This window comes from Schistocerca serialis, chromosome 2 (genome assembly GCF_023864345.2).
Source record: "Schistocerca serialis cubense isolate TAMUIC-IGC-003099 chromosome 2, iqSchSeri2.2, whole genome shotgun sequence".
NCBI classification, from domain to species: Eukaryota; Metazoa; Arthropoda; class Insecta; order Orthoptera; family Acrididae; genus Schistocerca; species Schistocerca serialis.
The window spans coordinates 507,221,882-507,234,918 of record NC_064639.1 but is presented as its reverse complement, the minus strand read 5'-3'; the positions used below and the strand labels follow the sequence as shown (position 1 = coordinate 507,234,918).

The 13,037-nt window shown below is 41.1% G+C and overlaps 1 protein-coding gene across 2 annotated transcripts in view; it reads right to left on the bottom strand.

Annotated features, from left to right (window-relative positions):
• LOC126457473 (nascent polypeptide-associated complex subunit alpha, muscle-specific form) overlaps positions 1 to 6,669 on the bottom strand; it is a 144,662-nt gene extending 137,993 nt beyond the window's left edge. For both annotated transcript variants that reach the window (XR_007585474.1, XM_050093765.1), the window contains exon 1: positions 6,630 to 6,669. Coding sequence is in view for 1 of the 2 variants with exons in the window: in XM_050093765.1 (XP_049949722.1) it covers positions 6,630 to 6,654 (25 nt within the window). In the remaining variant the exon portion in view is untranslated. The remainder of the gene's footprint in view (positions 1 to 6,629) is intronic.
• Between the last annotated feature and the right edge of the window lie 6,368 nt (positions 6,670 to 13,037).

Below are 13,037 nucleotides of genomic sequence, written 5' to 3'. Positions count from 1 at the left end.
GAAATGCACATGGCGCTTCAGTGGCTACGCCGGTTCGGGGCGGTCGCTAGGAGCGTCATCAACGTGAAGAAGACAAAATACATGGATGTCGGAGGGGGGCTTTCTCACGTAACGGCGGTAGCCCTTGACACGGTGTCCGTACTCAAATGTTTAGGAGTACAGTTCTATAGCAATGTTGGCCGCACAGCGGCGGTTACATACCGACAGCTATTAAACCAGACACGTTCTCTGATACGGGAGAACAAACTGCGTCGAATGGACATCCTCCTACGAACAAGTTATGTCAACGCCTATCTTGTCTCCAAACTGAACTATTTGGCGCATATCCTTCCCTTGTCGGCTACAATGGCCGACATATTTCAAGAAGCATACGGACATTTCGTGAGCACCGGTCTTGTTTTTAAAGTCCGATATGACACCCTGACACTGCCGCAGCGGTTTAATTCATGTCTATAACCATGCACGATCGCTTTGTCTCAACACTATGCGTCGCACGTGGACCTCTGCCCATGTCAGTCTGACGGGCACCCTGACAGCTGAAGTGGTGCCACACTCTGTGCATCCCCCGGTTTCTGTAGGACACATTTCACCGACACTCGCCCACATCAGAGTATTCTTTATTGACCTCAGCTACTTAAGATCAAACCTTCCGATAACACGGATGCCCAGCACGAAAGACTGTTATTGCCTTTATCAACAGCAGCAGCCTGTCAATACGGTAGCAAACAGATATCCCCAAGTTGGCTGGAACACGGTGTGGCGAGCAGTACACACGCCTTTTCTACCTACGACGGTGCATTCGTTGGGGTAAGTGGTTGTGAATGCGAAGTTCACTCCTCGTCAGAGGCTACATTCCAGTCATCTGACGGACGACCCCTTGTGTCCGACATGCTCAGTCGCTGATTCGGATGCACACCGCCTGACTTGTGCCGTGACCAACGACTGCTGGCTACTCACGCAGCGCATGCTGGCATTGCTCTTGCGGCGATTGCCCGAGTCTACCTCCCCTGATGATATATTGTGCCCCGACGGCGTATGCTTTCCACCGGCTAGGACGAACGCCGTTACCTGGCTAAAAGACATGACTGTTTACCACATATTTAGTAATGCTCAAAAAGGCAGACTACTCGACTTTTGGTTCCTACTGATGTCGTCACCTGCAGGCTTCAGCCGCCACCCGAAGTACAGGACCCACTTCGCTAATTATTTAGGTTCACTATTTGCGGATCCTCCTGCTCACTGGCGCGTGCCGGGTACGAGACGCTGAAACTGAAGAAGAATCCTGGAGCATATTGATCCACTAAGGACGGAATAGGGGGGGGGGGGGGGGCGGGGAAACCCCTACCAACAGACGACAAGACGTCTCGGAAGCTCGGCTACAGCAGTTGTAGCATCTTTTTTAATAAAACAAAATTAATTCCTAAATACAAAAAAATAATGAAATACAAATAAAAGTAAATAAATAAATAAAACAACATAGACAAACCCGTTAAATCCTCTCCCTGATCCTTCGATCCTAGAACAATCAAGAATGGGGCGCCGCAAGGTTGGGTCTTGGGTCCTCTGCCGTTCTTAATATATATTACTGACTTGCCATTCTATATTCACGAAGATGCAAAGCTGGTACTATTTGCCGATGATACAAGTGCAGCTATTACACCCAACAAACAAGAATTAACTGATGAAACTGTAAACGATGTTTTTCAGAAAGTGGTTCTCAGCAAATGGGCTCTCATTAAACTTTGACAAAATACAGTATATACAGTTGTACACAGTAAATGGAATGACACCATTAATAAATATAGACTTCGATCGGAAATCGGTAGCTAAGGCAGAATATTCAAAATTTATAGGTGTATGCATTGATGAGGGGTTGAACTGGAAAAAACACACTGAAGATCTGCTGAAACGTTTGAGTTTAGCTACTTATGCTATTAGGGTCATTGCAAATTTTGGGGATATACATCTCAGTAAATTAGCTTACCACGCCTATTTTCATTCTCTGCTTTCGTATGGCATCATATTCTGGGGTAACTCATCATTGAGCAAAAGAGTGTTCATTGCACAAAAGCGTGTAATCAGAATAATTGCTGGAGATCATATAAGATCATCCTGCATACACTTATTTAAAGAGCTAGGGATCTTCACTGTAGAACACTAGGAGAAAGCATGATCTTCACTACTCAAGGTTAAATCTAACTTTGTCTCAGAAGGGGGGCAATTATGCTGCCACAAAAGTCTTTGGTCACTTACGTAATAGCATCGAAAGTCTGACAGATAGCCATAGCATTTAAAAGGAAATTAAAAGAATTTCTGAATAGCAACTCCTTCTACTCATTAGATGAATTTTGGATATAGTAAGTGGGTAATTTCCTCCCCCCCCCTCCCCCCCCACCTAAAAAAATAATAATAATTGTCATGTAATATTTTGTGTAGTGTAGTATCTTGTATAGACACCTTTTATTAACCTGACACGTTCCACATCATTACGAAGTGTCGTATTCATGATTTATGGAACAAGTACTAATCTAATCTAATCTCTAATTTAGGACACGCTGCGTGGGTATGGCGACGGGATGGCCAGGCTTCAGGTGTCGTCCTGCTCCTGCATGTCGTCATTCCATTATACGCCCGATGCTTGTCTATATTCTCAAGTGCGTATACATTTATTTTATCCGTCGTCACTGGGCAAGCGACTTTCAAGTAAAATGTCGCCCCTGTACGGGAATACACAAAATGGATGTACGAGTGCAGGCTGTAGACATAAGCTTGACGACATGGGAGTTTGGGTCTTGCTGTGAGTCTTGCTCGGATAGCCATATGATAAGGCGACGGCTCGCTATAAGTGGGAAATCTGGGTTCGAGTTGCGGTCCAGCACAAGTTTTCACTGTCGTCATTCCATTATACAGCTGATGGTTGTCCATATTCGCAACTGTGAATACATTTCTCGTATAATGCGTTAAGGTTTTCTTCAGATTTTGTTAAAGAATTTCTTCTAGCAATTTGCTGCTCCATTAAATGAAACGAAGAACTCTAAATGCACTTGTGTCGACCATGATCAGAACTGACAACGCACACTTGCATCGCAGGACGTGTGCGCAACCACTGTGCCAACGAGAACGCTTCTGGGAGCAATTTTGGTCGCTAGGCCTCATAACGCAAGGTGAAAGATAAGAACGGTTTTACTTACGTAAAATATGGCATTCTTCGGGCCCAAAAAATTAATTGTCTGTCTCAGCAACTCGTCTTACTTGAGGATTATGCAGCTTAAGTCCTCGAAATGGAAAGTAAATTCAGCGGAATGATACAGAACCACGCGCGGAAGTAACATGGTTGCCAATTATTTGGAGGGATATTGCCAACTCTTAGCTGCGATAGGGCAGGTATGTAGCGAAATGCTTGTCGTGCTCGTCTGATATGGGATCTCAGAGGGGAGACTAAAGCGTCTTTGGTTTGTATGCAACGTCACCTTGCCAAACTATCTATATTTAAGGCATTCAATTACACTTAATCTAGAGTTCCTCATTTTTGAAGTTTTTCGGCGTGGAAAGGGGTTGTTAACGCCGGTGTCATATAATTCCAGAGCGGGGATACCAAAGCTAGTGATCTTAGTTTCAGCTCATGCAGCATGCAGCATGTGAAATTTTGAGGTACAGACTTTCCATCACGATTACAAGTTCCCCAAAACACAAGCGAATAAAACATTTACCGTTGACAGGATGCGACGAGAGATTATTTAAAAGGAATAAATAGTAACTGAAAATCAATCTTGCCCCACACGCTACAAAACAACAATATATCAGACACTTGATACCTCGAAATCGACTGTGTCCAGTGCAGCCTAGTGCTACATACAAATAGAATTTTAAGACCACCGCAGGAATGTAGGAATAAGTTGGTGGGGATGGAAGGAAGAAGAAACGCATTTAATTAATTATTCGATACCACGCAGTTATCATTCCGTATGAGGACTTAGAAGAGAAGAACTGAAAAGTATGTTCATTAACACATAAACTAAACTGTAGATGTGGGTACTGTGCAATTTTGCGCCTTCATACGTTTTCCACTTGAAGTCTATACATACAAAGCATACTAACTAGCCTATTCATTGTTTTGGTAATGTTTTCCTCTTGTTCGGTTCCTAAATGACGAAAAGAATCTAAATCCATGTCACTGATAGTTCATTTGAATCTTTCCAGCGAAGTTTTGTGTTTTGCTGCTTGGTAGTCGTAAAGCAGACCACTTCCCTTTGCCACGAGGTGTTAGATCCAGAATGCCAGAACCCTTACATACTGTATTCGAAATGAAAAGTCTTAAGTGAAACACGCACATGATTACTCGGAATTCCCATGTTAGTATACGTAGGTATGGAAATAAAAAAAAAAATAGTTTATACACTGGCATAACTCATTCAGACAGCAGTAGCTCAAAATTATGAAACATAGTCTTCCATTACAATATAAGTAACAATATAATGGCAGCTGTGCAATGATAAACCAACGGTAACAAATTCGTAGCTGTCTGTAGCAGTGGCAGATTCTATACTACGTATTGTGACTTGAATTTATCTGTCGTCACGGTGTTAAATCAACAGAAATTGTTGCAGACTTGTGCTTGCGTACCCGGCTTCCCGTTGTCGTCTTTTCTTATTGGGCTTTTGCATTGCCCTGAAAACGAGACGCTGACGTAAATATGGGTATTCTGCGTGGCGTAACATTCAACGCTCCATTCTTCCAGATTCATTGAAGCGATACAAATAGGTAGTTCAACGAGATCTGAACCAGCAACTACTCTTGTCTTACATCAAGAGATGAACATGGTGCCAAGCAGCAAATATGGCATTGCTTATTTAAATCTCTGCCATTGCTCTGGTGCTAGCTAACGCAGACATTTCACACCATAAAATACAAAGCAAACTGAAATTTAGCCGTGGAATGACCTTCCTGGGTTCGAAACATTAATGTTACCATCTCGATGTCTTATAAACATGATGACTATTCAGATTTCTTCTTTAGTGTAATCGGAGAATATTGCGAGAATTTAGCAAGATCACTCAGCATCAATCCCGAAAGTGGATGAACGATAACGAGGAGCCAAATATCGTCAGAAATATTGCAAGTCTCAACTGCACTAGCAATATGAGGAACTTCATGGAGAGCTCACAAAGTCCTCACTGCTATTCACAGCCTGCTGCACCCAGCCTTCAGTGGAGCTGCACCACCAGACCCCGATCCAAGGGACGGCTTTAAGCCGACAATACGTTACACCACTAAAAAATACAAATGAGTTGCACACTCACCCTGTTCAGCTTATGGCGGAAGCTTATTTTAACAAAGCCAAAAATGTGTACAGAACGATCAAGAAACAGTAGCATAGTACGTACTGCTGATCTCGAACGGACTGAATATACGCCCAGTCTTGTGTGATACACAACCGTAATAACTTAAAAGACAAACTAACATCAGAGATAAATCGGAATGCTAGGAAGTCTTTTCTGAAAGGGTTTGTCAACCTACTTGCTGTTATTTAATGGTGTAGGATGTTGTCAGTAGATGTAAACATTACATTTTTAACACGTAAGTGTCGACAGTGGTTGCTCGTATTAATTTTCTTTCATTTGTCCAAACTTGTTTCCCGAATCACTTGTGAGCATTACCGACCATACCCTTATACTCACACTCACACATAAAGAGGCAACACAAATGATGAATTTTAATATGCATTACGCATATGTTCTAGCCGCAGATGATGGTCGCTAATGACCGAAACTGCTCCACAAAAAAGTTTGTATAAATAAAAGAAAGTAAACAGAAGCAACTTTGGCGACAGTTACTTGCGAAAAATGACCTTCAGGACATACTATGTATATGCCTATAATTCAACTGATCTTGAGCTTGCAGTAGAACATATACGAGTACGTAATAGTTGCCTAACGACATAGCTTAGTAATATTCTGATTATAACTTTTCAATTTAAATTTATCCATGTTATATGGAAGTTGTTTGAGGTCTACCACTGTATTATAAGATTATGTGGAATAAATTTTATACTGCTGCAGTCACTTTTTACAGTATTTTATTAGCACAATGCATTTCGGCGGCACGCTGCGATCATCAGGTGCATTATACGCGGCAGCATGCTGCCTAAATGCATTGTGCTAATAAAATATTAGTAAAAAGTGACTGCAGCAGTATAAAATTATTCCACATAATCTTATAATACAGTCGTAGACCTCAAAAAACATCCATATAACATGGATAAATTTAAATTGAGAAGTTATAATCAGCAGTATAAAATTATTCCACATAATCTTATAACTTTTCAGTATTTTCAAGTATCAAATGGTATTTCAGTTCGCACTGTCTTGTAAATATCACACGCTTCGCACTCACTGTAGTACTAAATAAATTTTTACATGGGGTAGCCGGCATTGGCAACAGAAGGTGACAACCTACATTTCACTTGATTATTTTGCTTATTACTGAACATTCGAGTCAAACAAATGATAAGCAATTGAATTTTTGTGACGAAAAAAAACGTACAACATTTATAACCATATGTGAGCTCAGTTACAAAAGCCTGTTTTTATTATTTGCATAAAATGGAAGTAGATTAAGTAGTGTCTCACCGTTATTTAAGAGTCCACGCTCCATATCCAAATTACGAAACGTATAAATTCGGTACACACTCAGTTAGCGTCAGCAGCCTGCAATGGTACCCACTTTTTGCGTCTGTAATCACAAAACATATGCATCAGTAATTCAACTTCAAAATAAAAATTCATTAATTAAACACAGAAATTGCGAGAAATTATGTGGAAATTACATTGTTTCTGAGATGCTCAAAGCGGTGATTAAACTTCGTACTCTCTTATCTCTCTTGTATCTGGACGCAACAATATCATTAAAATGAAATGAAGCAATCAGTCACGGAACTAAGAAAAAACTTTCAGGGAGAAAAATAACGTTCTTAAGATTTAGTTTGGAAGGCCTAACTTTGTTCAGTTTAAGTGATATCGGAACAAAATCATCTATCGACGATACAGATAAACATTTGTTTCATTCCGTATTAAAGTAGCCGACACGGCTTCGCGACACAAATTTTAAAAATACCTCTCTTCTACCTTTCAAACGTGTACCTTGCCGGATTTGCACACCTGACAGAGATGATATCGTAGAGAATTAGAAATAATAATTAAAAATGTTCTAGATGTCCCATTCAAACCTACGTGCATGAAAGTTGACTGTGATTTATTCACAGACTCTTGATTTTTTACAGTTGTTAATATTTATTTAAAGCTATAAGATAGAAAAGATGAATGCATAATGTTGTTGTGGTCTTCTGTCCTGAGACTGGTTTGATGCAGCTCTCCATGCTACTCTACCCTGTGCAAGCTTCTTCATCTCCCAGTACCTACTGCAACCTACATCCTTCTGAATCTGCTTAGTGAATTCATCTCTTGGTCTCCCTCTACGATTTTTACCCTCCACGCTGCCCTCCAACACTAAATTGGTGACCCCTTGATGCCTCAGAACATGTCCTACCAATCGATCCTTTCTTCTAGTCAAATTGTGCCACAAACTTCTCTTCTCCCCAATCCTATGCATAATGCATAATAAAAGTTGCAAAAGTTAATAATTACAGTATATTACACGGTTGTCTCGGCTTTCGGGCCAAGGGTGGAAGCATTTCCAAAACGGCAAAGTTCGTAAAGTGTTTGCGAGCCGCCGTGGTTTAAGTATACGGTGAATGACAAACTGATGCTGTCTAAAACTGGCGCCGAGACATCTGTAATGTACCATGGGCCATAGATGACAAGAGTCAGCTACGGCTGCGGAGATGTGTACGGGCGCATAAACGTGCAACTGTTGAGCACCTGACCGCCTAGATGAAAGTTGGGGTTACCAACAACGTCCCCACAATGACCATTCAGTAAGCGTTCTGCTTATGGGCCAATGAGTCTGGTTCATGCATCCATGCTGACTGATGTTCATTGGTGACGAAGGCTGTAATTTGTAGCTGGACATCCATTGAGTGGAGACAGGTGGCATTTACAGACGAATTACGTTTTATACTCCATCGGACAAATGGGTTTCGGTGTGTTAAGGCCCTTCAACAATAGTTGGAAGGGTCCAGCCTGCAGGAGGGAGCGTTATGGTCTGGGGAATGTTTTCGTGGCATTCCCTAGGTGACGAAGTCATTCTGCAACGCACACAGTATCAACAAAAATACACATCTGTCCTTGTAGACCATGTCCACCCCTACATGTAGAACTTGGAGGGATATAGATACATTAAAAACTTAAATACACAATAGTGATTTTCGAAAATCGTTCGTGTCATTCGCACTTTGTTTACTGACGACATAGGATCACGCGGCCATGACTTCATTTAGCATTGGCTTTGCTCGTCAAGTATACCTGCAACGAATCGAAGTCACTAAGTCTTTTCTCGGTAACTTTTAGCTACCGAGCCTGATATTTGTAAATAAAATTTCCATATTTTCGAGGGTGCCGACATTCAACTTGGTCCGAAAAGAATCCTATGTCATGACCTTTGACCTCTGACGTCGAATTTTTGGGGAACAGAAGCATAGTGTACAAAACCCTTTCCTGGGAACTATTTCGGGTGGTCCCCCATTTGTCGCCAGAGCTCGTTGAAGTCGGTGGATCACACGATCTAGGCTCTTTTTGTTAGACAAAGACTAGGGTTGTATCTTTCACTCTGCTGTGAAACTTCCTCACAGATTAAAGCAGCTTGCCTTGCGGGCCCGGGCGTCGAACTTGGATCCTTGTCTTTCTTGTGAGAGGCTGGAAGCAATGAAATTATGGTCCTAAAATTTAGCCGTGTTTTCAAATGATTTTTATGTAACATTTGAGTCATAAGGACAGGTAAATGGACTAACAAGCAAAGAGCATAAAATGTTTCTCCAAACACGAGAGGAATCCTGAAATTGGGATGCAACAATTTTTCAGAACGTTTAATGGACCAAACATACTCAGAGCAGTCCAAATGAACGTATTGTTCTGAGAATCTAGGTACCACGGAATACTGACCTTGGTTTTCGGACTACGCAAAGAAGTAGCGGCCGAATAGGAGTAGAAAGTTATCGATAAGTGGGCGAAATGCGAATTTTTAGATCACATTATACGTGGGAATCTAGTAATGGATAAGCTTCGTACACCAGACAAATCAACTGGCTTAAATATAATGAGGTAGCTTGAAATAATTTTCGCGATACATGAACGAGAAGCAGCTAAGAGCATGGGAACATACTTTCAGCACTTTAGAGTGAAGTGTAATAATTATGAAATCTATACTTCATTCAGTAAAGGCAAAACACTCATACGTTGCAAAGAGAAGTGCGAACGTGTGCTAAGAAAGAAATCTTTTTCATCTACGTGGCTAAAGCTACTCTTTATGGCCTACCCAACAAAGGTGTAAAACGCTACGTTTTGCTGCTTGCACTACATATGTAAGGAGAAAAGCAAAGGACTTACAAAATGCGAAACCAAGGTTTCTTCATTGTCAACTCATTTGCACTAAGAAAGCAGGAGAGAGCAGCTATAACACTATTCAAAAACCGTTTCCTGAAATCAATACTCCTTCGTTCTGATTTAGTAGAATTCAGAAGAACTTGGGCTGCAGGAGTCGTGAATCCAATCACACATCTGGTCCTATACTCGGTAAGCTCGAATTTTGTTCACTAAACGGCAACGTAGATCTCAAAAGATTTCTAGGCAAATATCGACCAATAAGAAAAAAACAATACCAACCAAGAAAAATATTTGGCAAGAAGTAAAAAAATTGGTCATTGTGGAAGTGAGTGAGGAAGTAAATTTCTTTCAATAACTGTGTCGTACTAAAAAAATAAGTAGATTTAATGATAGGAAATACAAAGAACTTAATGAGTCCACATTAAAGATTTTGGGAAAGATATGAGAAAATAACTGTGTATCGCAATATAGCTCTAAACGTTACCTTGTTCATGGTAATGATGCATATAAAGTGTAACTAAAAAGTCCGTTAACATTTGAAAATGCACTAATTCACGGAATAATGTAGGTAGACAGGTAAAACTTGACACAATGCCATGGGGTTTTATTGAAACCTAGAATGAGTGCAAAAACAGGTCAACAGACGTCACTGGACAGCAACACGCCAGTGATGCAGCATAAGAATCGTGTATAATATGAGGCCTAATGAGAGACTAAGGTCCTCAGACCTCAATCGGCGCGATTATTAGTTACGGGATTACCTGAAATCGCAAGTCTACCGCGATCGTCCAACTTCATTAGGGATGCTAAAAGACAACATATGGCGGCAGTTTCTCACCATATCTGCTGATATGCTGTACAGTGCTGTTCCCACCACCGTCCTCCACTACAGATCTTGCTGATGAATGACAGCCGACATGTCGAGCATTTGTTATAAAGAAATCGTCTTTGCTAAATATTAATTCTGGTGCTAATTACTGCTCTTGTATCACATGAACCGCAATCTATCGGTCGTTTTGTGTACTTTTATCTTTCAATAAAATCCCGCTTCATTTCAAGCGTGTGTGTCAATTTTTACCTCTCTACTTATATTATTGCGTGACGTATTGGATTTTCAAATGTTAACATACTTTTGGGTCACCTTGTACATTAAAGCAGCAAGATGAGAGAATAGTGGGTACATTGAATACAAGATTCTGCAAGACATGTTACGACAGTGACTATTGGGAGTTAGAAGTAGGAGCGACGATATCCGCGCCGAACTGAAAACTGAAAATATGATTGAGGCCATATATCGAGCTACCAAAAGCAGCTGGCATCTATTTTACAAAGGCAGAACCGTAACAATTCGCACGCAAGCGCTGTTTCACCAACCCAAAGGAAGACGAAATTATTATAGACCAACCCCAGACAAAATGGAGTCAGACAGTTCCATTGTTTCGGAAGGTCGCTTAATTCGCCGGCCGAAGTGGCCGTGCGGTTAAAGGCGCTGCAGTCTGGAACCGCAAGACTGCTACGGTCGCAGGTTCGAATCCTGCCTCGGGCATGGATGTTTGTGTTGTCCTTAGGTTAGTTAGGTTTAACTAGTTCTAAGTTCTAGGGGACTAATGACCTCAGCAGTTGAGTCCCATAGTGCTCAGAGCCATTTGAACCATCGCTTAATTCAGCTCTATGTGGCAGAAGAAAAGGAGCTCTGACGCGAAGTCACTAATATTTTGACTACTTCAGCAAAAGAGATAAAGCATTTCGAGTACAACTTTATCATCTGACAGGATAGCGTATCAAGTATGTCACTGTTATCTAACGTACTTTCTTTTCGAGCCGAAAAATGACGTGAAAAATATGTGGGGTCAGGTAAGCAAATTCGTATGGCATGGTTGGCTGGGAGATTTCAAAGGGCAGGTTCAGTCTCTTTATTGGATATCTTTTTCTGCCCTTCGCGCACAGTGGCACATTTCGACTGCAATGTGTGAGAGTTTTGTGTTTAAGTGTATCTGATGAGTGTAGGTGGTTGTGACAGATATGGGTAATGTGGTATCATTTTCGTGTTGGATTATGATGAGAGGAGAGCCAGTGTGAAACACGGTGCCTGCATGCAGCCCGCTCCTCTGCAACAACGCCATAGGGCATGCCGAGTTTAATGTCCACATCCGACGGACGGATCATCAACAATGTTACGTTGAAAGGTCTCTGTTGGATTCCTTTCATGTTAATTTCTTAAATCTGTTGTCATTTACGGCATAAATTCCTCTTCTAAATTTACTGTGGCGTTTCTGACTATCTGGGAGGAGACTGAGTAGTGGAACGTGTTACTTTTACACATAAACAAGAACTATCTGTCACACTACTACACTTTAAAACACAGTTTATATGTAATTCATGTCACTCAGTCTCATACGGAACCTACATCCGCTTTCTTTTGTATACTGTATATGATAAGATACTGTCATCCCCCTTCCCTTCTGTGTGAGAGGATGAATGAGCAAATGTACTTCTAGTTGCATGCTTGAGGGTAGCAGAGAAGCCTGTCTGCTAGAGAACAGTAGGACCAACGTCGGAACAGGTAGCTACGCTTTCTAAATGCAAAGAGGTTTCTATCCTTAGTATGGTCCTGCCCGTCCCTTGTCATGTTGGTATAGGAAGCTGCCTCTCTGGTCACTTCCGTTTGTATTGGTGAGGCACCCCTCAGGTAGGAACTACGGCAGTCTGTCCGTGGCGAGCGTCTGAAGTGGTAAGATCTCCGGCTAAGCGCGTGTCTGCTAAGTCCGTAGGACAATGGATTTCTTAAGTTCAGCCTAACTGAAAATTTAATCACTTTTATTTCAGGTTTAGCTCTAAAATATCTAATGTTATCTTAAATTGCAACGCAGTATATTTCGAGTGTGAAGTTCAGAATATTTTCCAGTAATTGCTTTGTCACTACTTTGTGAGTAAAGTGGAACCACGTGTTGATCAGTAAATCTAACTAAGATCATCAATCTTAAATGCGAGTGTGCGTGGGATTATAACATCTCGTCTTGACAATATTTTTCAATATAGCAACTTTTCTTTATGTTCAACCCACGTGGGGTGTACTTTGTGAGACCACTACCACGTGCTTATATAATTGTTTGACCCATCAGGTTAATAGTAAGACGTTAGTAACCAGTTCGAGGTTTTTCTTTTGTAAATTGCTTTTCGATCTAATTTATTTTAATTATCAAAATTATTGTGGAGTTACACGCTTTGTGTAAAGCAAGTTGACCACGTGAAGCATGTGGTGTAATCATCAAAGTAGCCCTCAGCTATTCTTTTTGCGAAGATTTCACAGAGAGTTAGTATGAATTTAGTATACCAGTGTGTGGTAATTACATGACGGACAGGATTGTGCTACGAGTGTAACTTCTTTGGGTGAAAATTGAATCGGTTGGTTGTGGTTAATTTCCTCTTGCATATGTTTCAACGTTCTTCGTGTGTTATTTTATGAATGCAGTGTTGTATGCAGTCTGCCAATCTTGGCTCCATATTTGATGTGTTCCGTAAGATTACAAACTCACATTT